The following is a 17,956-nucleotide window of genomic DNA, read 5'->3' as shown; positions in this document are numbered from 1 at the left end:
AGAGAAGCTCCTTTTATTCCACTGTTTTTAAAACCCAGAATTTTCAACTAAATCTACTCAGAATGCTAATTCTTGGCTGATCGGGGTTTATGAATTTGGGCTAGATGAGATTTATCAACATATCTGATAATAAGATTTAATAATGACATGTCTGATTTATTGCCTGTAGGCCCCTCTTGTCATTTTTCCTATATATATTCATATATATATTGGTCATTTTTTTATTAATACATTAGTTTATTTCATATTAAACCAATTTGTTACCAGAAACACCATAACTAGTGCTAAATGTACACAATGCCATTCCACGCTTAAAATGTGCTTCAGTTAAAAAAGTAAAAAAATTTGACCATATGGCACGGCAACATGGGCCAATTTGAGATGTAAAAGGCCAGTCTGACATTCTGTGCTAAAGACTTCGCAAATAAATAATTAGAGAGATACAGTATGTGCACTGAGAGATACAGTATACTCTCTCAAGAGCTTATTAGTTGGTTTATCTCCAAACAAAACTAATTCAGCCTTTCCAGCTAGACCTGACGGTGTAGGAAGGATGAAAAAGTGATGAGTTATTGAGAGGTGGGGTAATGACAATGATGTAGCACTATTATTCATTTGCTAAAAACCTCTGAAAGTTTGTTATAACAAGACACACACCCCATAATACATGCACATACATGCTTATTCACTTGGAAATCCTTTGTATATACAGTATATTTGGTGACGCTCTACAAGTCAGGAAGGATTCGAGTTATGTCAGTTTCAACACTCATGTCAGTATAATCATTCGGTTAGCCTCGTAAATATTTGGTCTAATGCAACAAGTGTTAAATCAGTCACCAAACGTATTTCAGACGACACCATTCACAATAAAGTGTTGATTAAAACATATTCCTAATCAGAGAGCAGCGTTGTGGTTGCTCAGATGTGTCACATTTGTAACATGTTTCTCTGTGTTTTTTGGGATTCAATCACCATAGAGTGACCAACAAGATTGAATGTAACAGATGCCTGCTAATATCGCTAAACACCACCAAACCTAGTATAAGATGTATTTTATGCTTGCACATGTTTTATGGTCATTTCCAAATACTGATCCAGTTGTGTAAGTAGTATTTCACACTGCGTAATCACTTAGCAAGCAGAAATACTTTCTTTTCTGAATCCTGTGGACCTATGCAGCCCTCGACCTCAGTGGTTTTTATGTTGTAAATACATTACGAGAATGCTAAACAATGTGTGTCTCTGTTTGATTTGGAGGTTTCCTTGTGTTCTGAGTTGGTGTCCTTTTTTAATGCTCTTTTGTAAGTGTCAGAGATCATTGGTTGGTTTGTGCTGAGATGGATACAGAGAGCGGAGTGGTTTCAAGAACTGTCCTCTTGGTCACAACCTCGGCGCCTGCAGGCTGTGATGCTGTGTGTGATGGTATGTGCAAAGCAATGAGTTTAAGAATAAAAAGATAAAGGTTTAAAGGCATATAGAGATAACATTATGACTATGACTACTGAATAAAAAATATATTATATACTACCGAATATTGTAATATTATAGATGATTTAGTTCAGTGACCTATTTAATTTTTTTACAAGCAACTTTGATGAAATAATTTATAAAACAATCTCACAAGTTATGATCTTTTCGAAGGTATGATTATACTGCTAAAATGATTAAAGTTGTGTTCTGATGAAATAACCAATATTGCTGTTCACTGTGTCTGGTTGCTTCTTCGTTTGGAGTGTGTGGTCAGTCAGATAAAGTGAGTTTTTCGGTCAAAAGCGGTTGCAAACCATTGTTTTATGGGAAATAGGTTTTGGGGGTCATACTTAGCTGTATGTATAATAATAACTATATAAAACAAATATATTTTGATATAATGATAGATATTTTACATATTGCAATATTACATATTTACGACATTGCATCTTAAAAATAATAATAATTCACATTACAAATTATTGTTGAAAGCAAAAATGCTACAAAATTCATCATGTTTTGAGAAAGTGTGTCATGTTTTTTTTATGAACTTCATTCAGCAAATATGATGATGGTTAATAATAATAAAAAAAAGAGGTATGCATGCTTAACTGTCTGAAGTGACCTGTTTATTTGCAGGTCAAACCTGATCAACTAGACTGATGCACATGAGGGTTAACAGAAATTACAAAGAGCAGTCACGTTGAAAAAACAAAAGTAAAGCCAACAGTCCTATAAGTGGACACAGAAGTGGACTGCACAGCCTATGCCTGTTTGAGCGAAGATTTGCACAGACGTTTACCTATAAAATTATTAAAGCAAATATCCAAGACTAAGCAGTGATCTCTCTCAGTAATCACAGTGTATTATGGAACTAATTCCTGACTGAGAAGAGGTGATAGATTGATATGTCAATGTTACACGAGTAAAGTGTGTTCTGGGATCATCATGAGTAGTAACCTGAACTGAAATTTTACATATAAGTAAAATTTTGTTTTAAAAAGACTGATCACAAGACAAGATTTTCTTCAATGCAGTACCAGCACTGACAGTAAGGTCAGTCAGTCTCTCTTTAAATTAACTGAGCATTCATGCAAAAGCTTACATTAACTTTTCAGCTAGATCAGATGCCATACATTTGTATTGTTTGTGTATTCAAATTATATAGTATTAGTTCCTATACTGCAATATAGGAATATAGAAATACATAATTTTAGAGATGTTCCGATACCCTTTTTCTCTTCCCGATACCGATTCCGATACCTGAGCTCAGGGTATCGGCCGATACCGAGTACTGATCCGATACCTGGGTGTGTATCTGTATATACAGCTGTATATACTACTAGCCCTGTGTAAATTGCTAGAATTATTTTATGGTGTGCTTCAGACTTATCCCTTAATAAAATATGAACAAATACATGGTGAACTACTGTATTTATTACAGTATTTTTATTAGCTGACATGAATGTGACAGTAACATTATTTATTTTCTTAAGAGAAAAAGAACTTCAAATGCAGCCAAGAATCTAACACCGCAAACTAAAAAAGGTATTTTAGTTTTACAATATAACTGTATAAATAACTGCAACAAATAAGTCTAGGAATATAAAAAATGACATATTAATCAGATAATCTCTTTACAACAAAAAAAGTAACAAGGAACCGTCGAGGCATAATTATTATTATTAATTGAGACGTATTATTATTACTACATGGACATAGCTAAATCTACTGTAGGCTACAACAGTAGCTTAATATATTGTCAATTTACTCACGTTAAACCGAAGTTTTCTCAAATGAAACGTTACATTCTCATGAAGTGACGGCCGTATATGCGTTCGTGTCCTCAAAGTGACACACGGCAGAGACTACAAAACAGCGAGCTCCCGCGCATCTGCGCCCGTCACCCACAGAGATGTAGAATTTGCAGGAGTAATATTTAAATAGTATTTTGCAGTTTAATATTCACAGACACTAGTATATTCGACTAGGGTCTGGAGCCCTGCGCTTAGACTAACACGGAAGCGACTGAACGCAGCTGCGGGTAACGAATACACTCAAACTTACTACCGGTTCTACAGAGACGCTGGTATCATCACATTTTTTAATTTTCAGCACCGACTTGGTAGTGAAGTGGCAGTACTTGTGGCATCCCTAGTCGCCGTTTTACTGTCTGGTTGGTCCAGTCTGAAATACTGCTAAACAGTGGACATACTGCTAACCACTGATCTATAATATAGAAGCAGGTTCACTGTCTGTTGGCAGTTTAGAATGCGATGAGCGATCCAGTAATATATAGATCAGTGCTGCTAACGCGTTTTCATTTCTTCTTCGCTGCTCTAAACAGGGTTTGCTTGTGGCAACACAGCACAACGTTCTGTGTTTTCAATGCATTCTGAGCAGCGAAGTAGAACCGTGCAGCGGTTAGGCAAAGCTAGCGGTCATAGGTCGTTTAAGTAAATGGTATCGGATCGGTATATGGGTTCATGTACTCGCCGATGCCAGAATTGGTTGTGGTATCGGTGATATTTCCGATACTAGTATCGGAATCGGAACAACTCTACATAATTTATTTATATATTTAATTATTTATTTGTGTAATGACAGTGAGTTGCCACATATTCAGATGTATAATCAGTAAATGCATTTTATTCACCTTTTTGAACATGTACTTAAATATAATACAAAATGCACCCGGCGTTGGGTGGGGAGAGCCCTAGACCTAGGCTAGTTGTCACCCAGGAAAGTTGTAACAAGGGCAATAGCAGAGTAAAGGTTTTCAGGTAAGATTCCAGTTACTTTAAAGAGATAGTTCACCCAAAAATAGAAAAATCAACCCATAATTTACTTAAACTCAAGTTAGGCGTATATGATTTTCTTCTTTCAGATGATTGCAATAAGAGTTGCATTTAAAAAACAATATCCTGGCTCTTCTAAACTTTATAATGGCAGTGAATGGTGATCAAGATTTTGAAGCCCAAAAATAGTGTGTCTATCCATCATAAAAAGTACTCCACACAGCTCTGGGGGTTAATAAAGGCCTTTTGAATTGAAGTGATGCGCTTGTGTAGGAAAACTGAACTGTCGTACACGATGTGCATTCACCATGACAGTCCAGCATGTGAGTAGTTAAAAGGGTCAAATGATGCTGCCAAAAAGAACATTATTTTGTGTATTTGGTGTAATGCAATGTGTTTATGCGGTTTAAGGTTAAAAAAAAACATATTATTTTCCATATAATGCACATTATTGTTTCTCTATGCCCTGCCTTCTGAAAGGTGTGCATTTTTACAAAGCTCATCGTTCTGAAGAAGCAAGATGTGCTCTGATTGGCCAGCTATCCAGTGCGTTGTGATTTGCCGAATGCCTCAAGCATGTGACGGAAATTTTACACCCCTTAACATATCCCGTCTCCCAGGCCAGCAGCACGAGACTCAGTCCAGCTGTTCTGCTCGAACACATCCCATCATCAGTTCTCTTTTTGCAGTTCAGTCAATCTACTGTTAGGAGTAACTAAATAACTTGGGATATTGGTTTATTTCGTGTAAGGGAGTGTAAGGCATGTTTATTAACCAAATAAATTAAGTAATTTGTGGATTAGTGCGTACAGGAGACGTGAACCGTTTCAAACGATTCAGTTCAATTTGGTGAACTGGTTCGACTGATTCTCTAAGAAGATCCGGTTACATAGAAAGATTCGTTCGCGATCCGGACATCACTAGACGAGACAAAACCAATAAAAAAACATTACAAACGAGGCATTTGTTACATCCTGTTGGGACATAATTATTGATTATAGTGACTAATACTGTCTTTTTACATGCGGCATATCACGCTGTGTAAACATAAAACCATGTATGCATTTGGGATCTGAGAAACAAAAAACAAGCCTACTCTACACTGCTTAAAACTCGCGTTTAAATCATCATTGGCAAATTATTTGAATATAAATAACATACAAGCTGTGAGTCAGAAGCGCCAGACTGTCCTTGCAATTTTTGAACTGCTCAACTTTATAGAAATAGCCGTTGGGCCACAGACGCATTGTAGGCTACTCCCAGAGGAAACAGTCCTCGTCCTCCATAAAATGCGCAGCACACATCTGAATTTTTGGGTTGGACTATTCTGGAACAGTGATGAAATACAACTTAACCACTGATTTCTAGTTGTGTTCTCTTTTGAAAGACCAAAGAAGTAGTTTCGCTTTCACAACGAAAAACCAAAAAAAAAAAAAGTTATGCCTTCTTTCTTTGCATGAACATTTGGGCGGCATTATGCAAATATTCCCACACAGTGACGTAGAGATGTGGGGGCAAGTTAGAAAGAGTAATTTTAGTGGGGAGTGACTCTTAACTTCTCTTAAAGAATATCTCTATATCTCTTTGGATTTGAGACTTTAGTCTTTGCAACTTTACAGATCTTCTTTATGCACCAAGAGCTTGTAACACTCCAATGAGAAAGGAAACATTGAAATCGCATCATATGACCCCTTTAAACACTTTCATGCAGTGAATGTTTAATTCATACTCTCACACAGAAAGTCCAAAACATCCTCATAGAAGTAATTATGATGTCCCAAGAATTCCCTAAAATATATAAAGGCATACAGCTCTCTGTAATCAAAGTAATCTCAGCTGTGCTAAACTGAATAAAAATAAACGTTTTGGCTGATGAAAAGTGAACACACGATTGTGACAATATGTGGTTTATGTGTGTTTTCACTGGGGAAGACTTGGGGAAGTCGTGGCCTAGTGGTTAGAGAGTTTGACTCCTAACCCTAGGGTTGTGGGTTCAAATCTCAGGCCGCAGCACGACTTAGGTGCCCTTGAGCAAGGCATTGAACTCCCAACTGCTCCCTGGGCGCCGCAGCATAAATGGCTGCCCACTGATTCGGGTGTGTGTTCACAGTGTGTGTGAGTGTTCACTGCTCTGTGTGTGTGTGCACTTTGGGTGGGTTAAATGCAGAGCACGAAATTCTGAGTATGGGTCACCATACTTGGCTGAATGTCACGTCACTTCACCTTATTTTTCAATGCAGAAGTTGTTTTCTGTGAATGTGCGAGACTTCCGGTTCATTAGCCGCTGTAGGGAAACATCGAGAAGAATAACAAAGTGCAGTACACCGTACAACTGTTTGCACTATAAACCAGTGTGTTCATAATTAAGATAACACATTAAAATAATATGGCAATAACAAGCAGCGAAATGAGCTGTTTTGTACAGTTAAAAATAGCTGGAAGCAGAAGAAGCCAGACCCAAAAAATGCACAAATGGCTGCACCCACATTTACAGGAAAAAATAAGGTGGATAGAAATAATAAAATGTATCATCTGCCTTATTCTGTGCTAAAGATAATATATATATATATATATATATATATATATATATATATATATATATATATATATTGTAGTATAAACAAACTATTATAATCTTCTTTAGAAAAATATTCTAGAATCCAAAATTTTGTCCAGCAGTGTATTTGATTTCTCAGCCAATTAAAAGGATTAGCTAATATAATAATAATAATAATAAAACCTGTAAAATAGAAATAATAAACAGAAAAGCAGAATTTTTTTTTTTTTTTCAAAATAGAGATCATGATTTTCCCACTATTCTGAACAGACAACTAAACAAAATATGTACTATATTTGAGGTTCTGGAAAAATGTTAATTTTTGCAGTCTTTAATTATTGTAAATCTGAACCTCTTCTGTGGCTAAGTTAAGTGACAGTGTGCAAATACTAGGCTGGATTGGGGTGAACTAAATGAGCAAGATTACGCACATTAATTCACATTATAACACATAATTTACTGGGATGGGGGCGTAAATTAAGTACCCACTTCTCAAGGCACCAATGTACACCACTGCTATCTAATTTCATCATGCTTTTTTTTCCTTTTTTTTTACCTTTTAACACAATAGACTAACAAACATTCACAGACCAGTCAGCTGCACTGAAGCATTGCCTACCGAGAGGTATTTTCCATAGATAGGCTATCACATGTTAAATGTTTAATTGTATAAATGTATACGATTTATTGATAGCGATGTTACTGAATACATAAGCTATTTGGAACAAGTACAATAATAAACACTAGTAAACACAGACATTGAACTGGCAGTAAGTGTTGATCGTCAGCGGAAGGTTCCGCCGTTTCCGCCCGGAACTTCGTAGAAGCGACACCAGCGTACAGCAGCAGTCCGGTTAGATTTGCTGCTAGCTACAGTGGATAAACAGTTATTTCACGGAAGGCCCTTTTAGATGACCGCTTCACCTGCTCGTAAGCACAGCTCTTTGAAGATGTGCCGCTGAAGAATGCAATAGATGTGAGTAGTTTTGTATCAGACTGTTAGCAGATGTGTGGTGAACGTGGCTAGAAGCTGTATTAAGTTAGCCGTGCAGTAGCGTTACATGAAGTCCAGGGGGGAAAAGTCAACATCAATCTGTCATCGGTGCGTTTATGATTCGTGTCAGCTGGGTTTGGACTTCAGGGTGTTTTCTCTCTCACGATGTCAACAGCTGAATAGAAAACAACATGCGCGGGGTTCAGCTCGCAGTGTTTTACTGTATGATGTGATATTGGGGTCAGGTTGTGGTACAGCTTCTTTTTTTATTATTATTATTGCATTGCATGGCGATCTGGGAAAATAGCTCGTTTTGGGAACTCTAGCCTAAATGTTTCTTTGTGCAGTATAGATGAATGAGTGAACACTGATCCTGATCTGCATTCCATAGTAACTTAATTGATTGGTTAAGACTGGACTTGGCCTCTTAACACACTGAGAGCTCCAGACAGCATCTCTGTTGTGTCATCAGATAATACCCTAAAGAATGTGTCTCTGAGTGTTGTAGATGCCTCAATGTATCTTTGCACACTCTCTGCTTCTGCAAAAAAAAAAATACTGTGGTGATACCACGGTACAGTGATGGTATCAAAGGGTAATACCATTTTATTTCAATAAGGCCATGGTAGGGCTAGGAGCAATGATTTTTGTTACCAAAATCATGTATCACAGTAAGCATTTTAGTGGCAACTGTATATATACAGCAATGTAGTTAACAAAAAATGCTTGTGTATTGTATAACCATGTGTTAATGCATGTTTGTTTATTTATTTATTTATTTATGATAATCTACTGAATTAAGTGCTAATTGAAATTGGACAGTGCAAAAGAAAAACAAAAAAAACAAAAGCAAACCAAATCATTCTAACCCCTTCTTCACTTAACTATCTAACAAAAAATAAATGTAGAAAACAAAAAAATCTTCAATGTCTGTGACACCATAACTTGCCTACACTGACTTCAAACAAACAAAAAATATAGCAGGCCCGTGCCCCAAGCCTAGAAAACCTAAGTGTGCACAATGTACTTACTAATGTAACTTATCTATCACTTTTCCTTCAATCGACACAAACAGAATGTTAATAATCACAAATGAAGGAAAGGAAAGGGTTAAGATTGTTAAAAGTGACTGCAGTAACACAACAAAAACAATAATAAACACTGATAACAGCAAAACAAAGCAAGCAGAATAAACACAATGAATTAACAGAATAGCACAGTGGCGAGCCTCCATGTGAACGCAGACCTGTCCTCTTTATAAGTTCTCAAGCACCTCCTGACGTCAGCACTGGACTTAGCCCTTGACGATGATTGACAGTGGCATCTACCAATCAGCCCGCCCTGTGAAAACAAAAGGAAAACGGAGAGCTGCAGGAAAACAGCATGGAAACAAACACCTCCAAATGTCACACAGGAATGTAAAGAAGAAAAGTCGTTTTAGAAGATCAGGTTCTTAGAGTTGGATTAAAGATCTCGAAGACAAGCAGACTTCATTGTAAATTATTCATATGTGCAAATTATTCCTTTATTTTTTTATTTATAAAAAATGCTTCTGTTCATATTCTGTAGTCCAATTTTGAAAGCTTGATCTTCCTCTGTTACAACTTTCCTTTTCTGCTGACGTCACTTAGTCCCTTACATGCTATTATTTTTACTGAAATATTTTTCAAATTACATTTTAATAATATTGTTTAAAGTAATGCAGCATTTACTACAATCAAGTTAGATTTTTGGCATTCTTGGAAAAAAAATTGTGCCTGTAAAATATAATGACACCACCCCACCCTACAAACCTACCTTCTGTGTTTCCCCAGATTAAGCCTGCAGTTAGTTCGGAGACTGTTGTCATCCCGGTAGTCATGGAGAAGCCAAGGAGGTTATGGGGGGCACTGGAGGCATGTTTGCTGACAGTGTGCGCCTGGTCCTGGGGAGTTTGTCGTGTCTCCCTGCTGGCCCTCATTCTGACCTTCCACCTGTACGGAGGCTTCATACTGCTGGGCCTCATCCTGGTCTCTGTGGCCGGCATCCTGTACAAGTTCCAGGATGTGCTGCTCTACTTCCCCGACCAGCCCTCATCATCCCGCCTTTACATCCCCATGCCGACGGGAATCCCCCACGAGAACGTGTACATCCGCACCAAAGACGGTGTACGGCTCAACCTCATCCTGCTCCGTTACACCGGCGAAAACCCCGCCTCTGCTCCCACCATTTTATATTTCCACGGCAATGCAGGGAACATCGGCCACCGCGTCCCAAACGCACTGCTCATGCTAGTCAACCTGAAGGCCAACTTGGTTCTGGTGGACTACAGAGGCTACGGAAAAAGCGAAGGAGATCCTAGCGAAGAGGGACTGTACCAAGACGCAGAGGCCACCTTGGATTATGTCATGACCCGGCCGGACATCGACAAGACCAAGGTGGTGCTTTTCGGCCGCTCATTGGGTGGCGCGGTGGCCATTCGTCTGGCATCGTGCAACCCGCATCGAGTGGCCGCCATCATGGTGGAGAACACTTTCCTGAGCATCCCACACATGGCGGCCACGCTATTCTCTTTCTTCCCCATGCGTTACCTACCGCTCTGGTGCTACAAGAACAAGTTTCTGTCCTATAGACATGTACCACTGTGCCGTATGCCATCTCTCTTCATTTCGGGCTTATCAGACCAACTCATCCCTCCGGTGATGATGAAACAGCTGTACGAACTGTCGCCGTCTCGGACTAAACGTCTCGGTATCTTTCCTGAGGGTACGCATAATGACACATGGCAGTGCCAGGGTTATTTTGCCACCCTAGAGCAGTTTATGAAGGAGCTTCTTAAAAGCAATGGGCGAGAAGAGACGGCCCAGGGGACCACCAACGTCACCATAATCTAGAACAGTAACTACTGTTGACTGCTCTGAATCTGGACCTTCTCAGATAGAATGTACAATTTATTCTCTCTTGTTTTATTATTATTTCTCTTCTCCCCAACTTCTACGCTCTTTCTTTCCATTGATCACACACCAAGAATTCATTATTTACAATTTCATTTATTTAATAGAGAAGGGTTAATATTTTAAGCCTTCAGAATAGTATGTTTTTTTATATATATCAAGTATGAATGCACCTGCCTCGAGAACTTAATGCCCTTTGAGTCTTTTTTTCTACCCTCAGAAGTATTCTAATATCCCCACCACCTCCAAACGCAACTGGAAATAGTTGTTTGCCTAATTGCAATGGTCAGAACTTCTTTCTTGGCTTGATCTCTTCAGTATAGAGGTCAGATTTAGAAAAGTGGTTTAAAATACCTGACTAAAGTAATGTCTGTGGTTACTATTATACGAGGAGACTGTCACGTTTGTTCTACCTCATATTTCATACATAAAAATGGTAGTTTGTAACAGTAAGGTTTAACTTGCTAAAAAGATTACTTTACTTTGAGTTTGATTTACACATTTAGAAAACAAGACAGCTTAAAAAAAATCACATTTGACATATGGCTGTATGTAATTTTGTTAACCACTGGCACTGATTTTATTTTAACCATGAATGATGAACTACTATTCCAAAAACTCCTAGATTTTAGGACTGCAAAACTAAACAACTCTAACAAATGGAGAAGCTTTATTTTCATTTATTTGGTTTGTATGTAATGTATACACCTTTTTTATTTTTTTTACCGAACAGAGGGCTCATAACAATTTTTGCCTTTTAAATTCCAGTGAATACAGTTTAATGTACCAGGGGCAACTGATTCTAGTTCAGTCATCTTTGTCTATGGCATTTCATGCATTCAATCTTTTGTACCCGGCTGTAATGCGTTGGAGCTTTATTTTCACACACTGCCTTCGTTTTGTTACGGAAGGTTTAAAATCCACTCAGGAAATCGGCTCATTGTGGTTTGATAACATGTCTTGGTTTTGCATTTGGAGCTGTGTGTGAGAAGTATAGATTTCTATACTGATTTTCATGTGGGCTCCAGTTCACTATGAGCGCCGAATGAAAATACCAACACAAGAAGCCTAAAGTAGGTTTACTCTCTCTCAGGCTTAGTGATCTTCTGAAAGTAAGAGTGAAATGGCACATAGCAGCTGCTTGACAGTGTTCAAAGCACAGTCCATTTGCACAACTTGTAAAAAAGATGTTTTTCTTATTTTATTAAGGTCAATTATTTAACATCAGATCTCTGCCTATAACCTGTTTTGTTTGGATCATGTTGGAAAATCCTGCCCAAATGGTGCGTGTTGCGCCGTCACACATCCATTTTCAAAAAGCAGAAACATTCACAATAATGCAATGATTAACGAACACAAAAATTTTAATTGGCAAAATGACTTTCTTCTTCTGTGGAACAAATTAGGAGAAATTTTGAAGAGCGCATTAGTCACTCTTTCCCATGAAGTTGCAGCTAGAAGCCTCAGGGCTCATTAATAAAAGTGAGTATCATAAAGTTTAACTTATATTTTGAAGGCACACAATGAACATTTGTTATTCACTAAAGTTCTTCTCCAGTGAGTTGAACTTTGAGTTGAATCTGTTAGAATTGTGAAATCTTAGCAACACAGATCATCCAATTCAATCGCAGCGTTCTCTCAGGATGATTCTTTGAAGAACAAATAAAAATGTCAGTCTGTTTCTCATAGAAAGCTATTGTATGTCTATGGAAAGATGAAAGAAAGATTCCTTCCTCATTCATTGTAGTTGATGAGCAACCAGCACATTCTTTGAAATGTCTCCTTTTGTATTCCACAGAAGAATTATCATTCTTTCAACTATTTCATGTATTGAATTGGAGGTAAAGACATGAGGTTTGTGTTTCTGTAGTCACACATTGGTGGTTGACTATCAAGCACCCATTAAAAGGTGAACGGTGGACTTTGCAAACCTGGCCCATTATGATGTAGTGTTGGATCAGTGCACATTCAAGTCTGTAATTATTGCATGCTTTAGATGCTCCACACATTTCGTTTAGCTCTGATGCACTTTTACACTCACATCTGTTGTAATGCGTGAAAACTGCCTGTGAATATTAAGATGGCAGATTGATCCTACAGTATGTCAGTTTGCATGCAAGTTTTGCTGTCTTCAAACAAGAGGTTATGTCAGGCTTCCAAAGTCCACCTTTCATTCTCAAGGGTGCTTACGAGATTGTATAGTAGCACAGCTGAGCTCTATATGTCTTCAGTTATGTCTAGTATTATTTATGTTTCTTAGTTATGTGGTAACAGGACAGTTGTGATTGAGTAAGAAGTGGAACCAGCCAATGCAAGAGAAAAAGATCCCATGATGCCTGCTTTTGGATGGTTTCAGGACATAAGATACTTTTGTATATCAATTTATTGACCTTTTGATTTGAAAATAAATATTTGTAATGGTCATTATTGATCATAAAGGCCTAATTCTTAAGAATTGCCTCTAAACGGTATAGGAAATATTTTCAGAATAAAATGATTTGCAATGTGACATTTAGTTGAACTCGAAGTGATGTGCCATGATACCTTATTGAATGTCTGTGTGGGTGAGTGTTAACCTATGCTGAAACATAATGCTGAAATATGCTAAAAAAAAAAAAAAAGTTTACTAGATTTGACTAACACACCATTGGCATGTTCTGGCCATTCTCTGGGGCTAGTTTTACGTTGAAATCTCATTTCAGCTTGTTCATAAACTGAACATATGAAATAATGTAAACCGCTGCTCATGTTTTACATTTGCTTTTTACAGTAAATAGCAGAACGGAAAATATTTAGTTCTGAATGTGCAAGGAGTGTTTTTTTATTCTTTCGACGTGTGTTTGGAGCTCTGGGTTTTCTATTTCAATCATTTGTTCATGTACATAAAATTCTACACACTTTCTATTTTCTGTGTATTGACATGCAATAAAGAAATCAAACCCTTCTGATAACTTTCCTGCACGAGTCTTATTTGTACTTTGAAGCCGCTGGTTCCTGTTTCTGATTTTCTCTCTGGAAACTCCACTTTAAAGTAGAAGAACGAGAACGTAGAACGAAACTGATGATTCGTTGTTTGTTATTTTTGATTTTATACCAAGAATCGCTTTCGTTTTACTGGTCAGCATCATTTATATACATTTTTATGTGCTGATAATCGATGATAACAAAAAGTCTGACATTTTCATGTATCTGCATTTGACGCAGTTTGACGGAACAGTCACAAAGAAAGTGGTGACAAAGCCACTTTCGGTTGCAGTGTGATGATAAATACAGTGGGTGTGGACAGCTCGGCAGGAAAGGGACACAAAAACCAGACTGTTAGCTGGAGAATTGTAGCAGACAGGACGTTTTTGGTGAGTGCTGTTGCTTTTGTACAAAGTTTGTCTTCAACTGTAGATCACAGGAGTTTTCCTGTACATCAACAAATATCAGCTTGAAGAGGAAGAAAAGTTATGTAAAAGAGTCTGATCCAGGATTTGTCTGAAGGAAATGTGTGCTAAGAGCTTCAGAGGAACATTCATGCCATATGAAGGTGAATTGGATTGAACAGGCATAACGAAAACCTCCAGATGAGCTTTTTTCTGAGTAGAAACCTCGCACTCTAAGGATCCTGCATGATTGAAGTCATGTTTTGAGGTGGGTCGAGATCTTCAAAGAAATAAAACTTCTTCAGAATCTATCTGTATGCCATTCAGGCTAAATTGATTCACTAATAACCATATTTCCTAAAAGTTTGTTTCCATCATGCCTGCTGAAGATGTTGGTCCAGGTCGGGGTGAAAGGCGAAGGTTGCCATGGCTGTTTCTGGTGCTGGTCATTGCTGCAATCACCTCCTCTTCCCTGTCTGTGATCTCCTTGTACCATGTACTTGCCCTGCAAGCCGAAGTGGAGGGTTTGAGAGCCGAGGTGGTCCGCAAGAGAGAGGAGCAAAGCGGGACACTGGATGAACAAATGCAGGGGGCAGAAAAACAAATCCATCAGCAGGAACAAGAAGAGAACAAAGAGAGAATTGAGGTTTGGACCACGACACGTGTACATCAAATGTCCTTCTAAAAAGTTGTATCATGTAAATGTGATGAATTTGAAGGAATTGTAAAAATAGCAGTTAGTTGTGACATGGGGAAGATGTCTCGGTGGTTATATCTCAGTAACTTTAATGTTCAGAGTCTTAATTGGTTGTCGGAGAACACATGTAAATTGACAGTTTTAATGCCAATCAATACTTTTGTAGTCAAAAGACTTTATCATATGTTCCTAAACAGAAATCGACTTTGTATATCCCTGACATAAGAAATATTCACTAGAGAAAAACGTGTGACAACTAGCCCCAGTCCCATCTACTTGTCTGAAAAAAATGCTAAACTGGTTTAGCTAGTGACCAACCTAGATGCAGATATATTTTGAGTGCTTCCATTCTGGTCAAAGTGGCCATTATGCTCCACACACAATAACCAGCTTTATCAGTTCTGTGGCAGTAGCAGACCATCTTGAAACTTAAGCTTGTAGAAAATGTCTGAGCTGTTTTTATTCAGCAGGATTTCTGGTTGTCTGTGTACAGTATCTGCAGCAGACTGAGATGGATGATACCATGACAGACCATAATGTCCTGTCAAAAAGGAGCGTGGGTCACACTTCAAACAAAGCAGGCAAGCCCACACTTCTGCTTATTCCGTGATACTCATCTCGTCTTTTCTTTTTTGAGTGTTAACTGAGAAGTACTGTGGGTTTTGCGTTTACTGACTGGAATGGTGCGGAGCACAGATGGTGTAAGATTAGAACTACTTAATAAATAAAAAAATATATATATAAAAAAAAATTGTGCAAAAGTGCACCATTAGTCATTTGCATATCCTGTTGCTTTATGAGTCACTGAATGCAAAACCCTTATGATATTATTATTAGAGTTGCACCACCATGATCATTGTCTTTTTACAGACAATGCTTTCAGTTAAGAAATGTGTAATAAGAATACATTAATGTTCGCAGTAAATAAAAAAATAAAAAAATATTTTATTTATGCCCTTCCACAGAACCCCAGCCCTGCTTACAGATGATGGCAGACAACAAGAAAAAAACATTCCAGAAAGGTACTGGAAGAGTGGCACAGACGTTCAAGTGATGCATGCTTTTGCTAGTGCCATGTCATTGTACTATGCAAGCACACTGTAACTTTCAGAAATTCAAAACATAATTTCCAGTCTAAAAAGAGCATCTTTTTTTTAAGAAATGACTTTGCCTGCAATGACATGTTCTGAACTCCTGTAACTTTGTGGCTTCACACATGTGAACATGTCAGTGACATCAATTGGGTGTCCAGAAACTTGGTCATGGTGAGGTATTAAGGGGAAATCTGCATAGAGGTAACACCCACTTCTCTAGAATCTGAGAAATCCCACTGGTAGAATAGATTGCATGACATTTCAAATTCAGATTATTTTGGTCTGACCTTACAACCCGATCTCATGGGAAAACGTAACTCTTTTGCAAGGTAGCGATTTTGTAAATTTTATGAAAATGTAACCGATTTAGAGAAAAAAAAAAGGCCTGCCTCTCAACATAACCATCATGGGGTTGTGAGTATATCATACTAAAACATACGAATGAGATCGTACAAGGAGGAAGCCTCTAATTTCAATAGATGGTCTCTCTCTCTCTGTGTTCATTTTTTGTTAGAGTTTGCTTTGGAATTATGCACAGCTATCCCATGGCAAGTCGGATTGAAGCGTGGCTCAGCTCTGGAGGAAGACCAGGGCACCATTTTAGTCAAAGAGGAGGGATTCTTCTTTATCTATAGTCAGGTATATAAAATCTCAATGTATTGTTCTTTTTTTAGTGGGTTTTTTTTTGGCCTTGTTGAAACATCCCAACACAGTGCTCAGTGTTTTTTCCTCATTATTTCAAGCTCTCCTTTTCCCAGGTTTACTACACAGACTCTACGTTCGCTATGGGCCACATCGTGATTCGTATAAAGAAGAACGTGGTAGGAGACGAGAGTCAGCACGTTGTTCTGTTCCGCTGTATTCAGAGCATGAATCGAGTCAATCACTTCAACACGTGCTACACTGGAGGTGAGCGTGGAAAGGCCTTCTACTTTAGTAGTGTTACAAAAAAAATACTATGTACTGCTAATAAAGTGATGTGAATGTCTCAAAGAGTGCAATGCATGTATGGATAAATATATAATGTACCTATAATTGCAAATGAATGTAACTGAGCATGTGATGTGCAGGTGTAGTGAAGTTGGATTCTGGGGACAGACTGGAGCTTCTGATACCTCGTAGTCATGCAAATATCTCTCTGGATGGGGATTCCACCTTCTTAGGAGCAATAAAACTGGCCTGACAAAGGAACAAGGCTTTGGATAAGACACTGAATGAGACTGGATATGCAATTATAATTATTCATAAGGATAATTATTGACATTCACTGGACTTCATGAATACAAGTGCAGCTTTATGCTGTGGAATATTCTTGAGAATTGAACTACTTTGTATCTTTGCACTTGCTTTGGTTCACACTTCAGTGGCATTTTTAATAAGTTCTCCTATGTCGCAATCTATGATTCATCAGTCTTCATAATATTGTTTTTTTCTTTTTCAAACTATAGTAACATGTAATGCTTCAGAAATGATTTTTATCGCAAATGTCAAGACCACATTGTTTTTTCTCATCTATAGCCATTCAGTTGTATAACAACCATTTTTCACAATTTAATCAGTTCCTGGTGGATAAAATCAAGTTAGGCTCAGCATGTTTATTTAAACATTTTTGTGTTATAATACACACTTTTTTGTTGGTTTGTGAACATGCACCCACACACACCTGTATTGAATATTTTATTATTCAGAACATCTGTTTCAGAATAACACCACAGCATTTGGTTTTAACAAAGTACTTTGACCAATATAAAGTGAAAATTTGCTTTCATACATCATGTTTAAAGTTTACACTTAACATGTTGCCTTCATTATTTTACCAGCAGATGGAGACAGTATCACACTGTGGATGAGCATTGTGAAGTACTTGCTTTTCAGAACTTCCACACAGACAACACTTTCTATTGGTTGATAGAAGTAGTATATACTTCTGGTGTATAAATTTGTCAGTTTTGGCTTATCGTGTCCATTTACTGTAGAAGCCACAAAAACCTATTCTTAAATGTCATAGAAAGCCTTTTATATAGGAAAGGAAGTTATTTCTA

General features: G+C 37.7%; 2 protein-coding genes across 3 annotated transcripts; both read left to right on the top strand.

Annotated features, from left to right (window-relative positions):
- Window positions 1-7,611: 7,611 nt before the first annotated feature.
- LOC132152743 (protein ABHD13-like) lies at window positions 7,612-12,307 on the top strand. The gene is made up of 2 exons (XM_059561602.1): window positions 7,612-7,804; window positions 9,637-12,307. The coding sequence occupies exon 2, from the start codon at window positions 9,682-9,684 to the stop codon at window positions 10,693-10,695; it is 1,014 nt and encodes a 337-aa protein (XP_059417585.1). The 5' UTR covers window positions 7,612-7,804; window positions 9,637-9,681; the 3' UTR covers window positions 10,696-12,307.
- Window positions 12,308-13,778: 1,471 nt separating this feature from the next.
- On the top strand, window positions 13,779-17,493 carry LOC132152741 (tumor necrosis factor ligand superfamily member 13B-like). Of its 2 annotated transcripts, none has more exons than XM_059561600.1 (7): window positions 13,779-14,391; window positions 14,488-14,769; window positions 15,314-15,401; window positions 15,786-15,842; window positions 16,429-16,553; window positions 16,658-16,823; window positions 16,985-17,493. In XM_059561600.1, exons 2-7 carry the CDS (start codon window positions 14,500-14,502, stop codon window positions 17,095-17,097), a joined length of 819 nt encoding a protein of 272 aa, XP_059417583.1. In that variant the 5' UTR covers window positions 13,779-14,391; window positions 14,488-14,499; the 3' UTR covers window positions 17,098-17,493. The 2 variants fall into 2 exon arrangements, with proteins under 2 accessions (XP_059417583.1, XP_059417584.1); XM_059561601.1 differs by having other exon boundaries at window positions 13,782-14,391; window positions 16,673-16,823.
- Window positions 17,494-17,956: the final 463 nt, after the last annotated feature.

This window comes from Carassius carassius, chromosome 11 (assembly GCF_963082965.1).
Source record: "Carassius carassius chromosome 11, fCarCar2.1, whole genome shotgun sequence".
Taxonomy (NCBI): domain Eukaryota; kingdom Metazoa; phylum Chordata; class Actinopteri; order Cypriniformes; family Cyprinidae; genus Carassius; species Carassius carassius.
The sequence above is the reverse complement of the archived record's forward strand: the minus strand, read 5'-3'. Positions and strand labels throughout refer to the sequence as shown.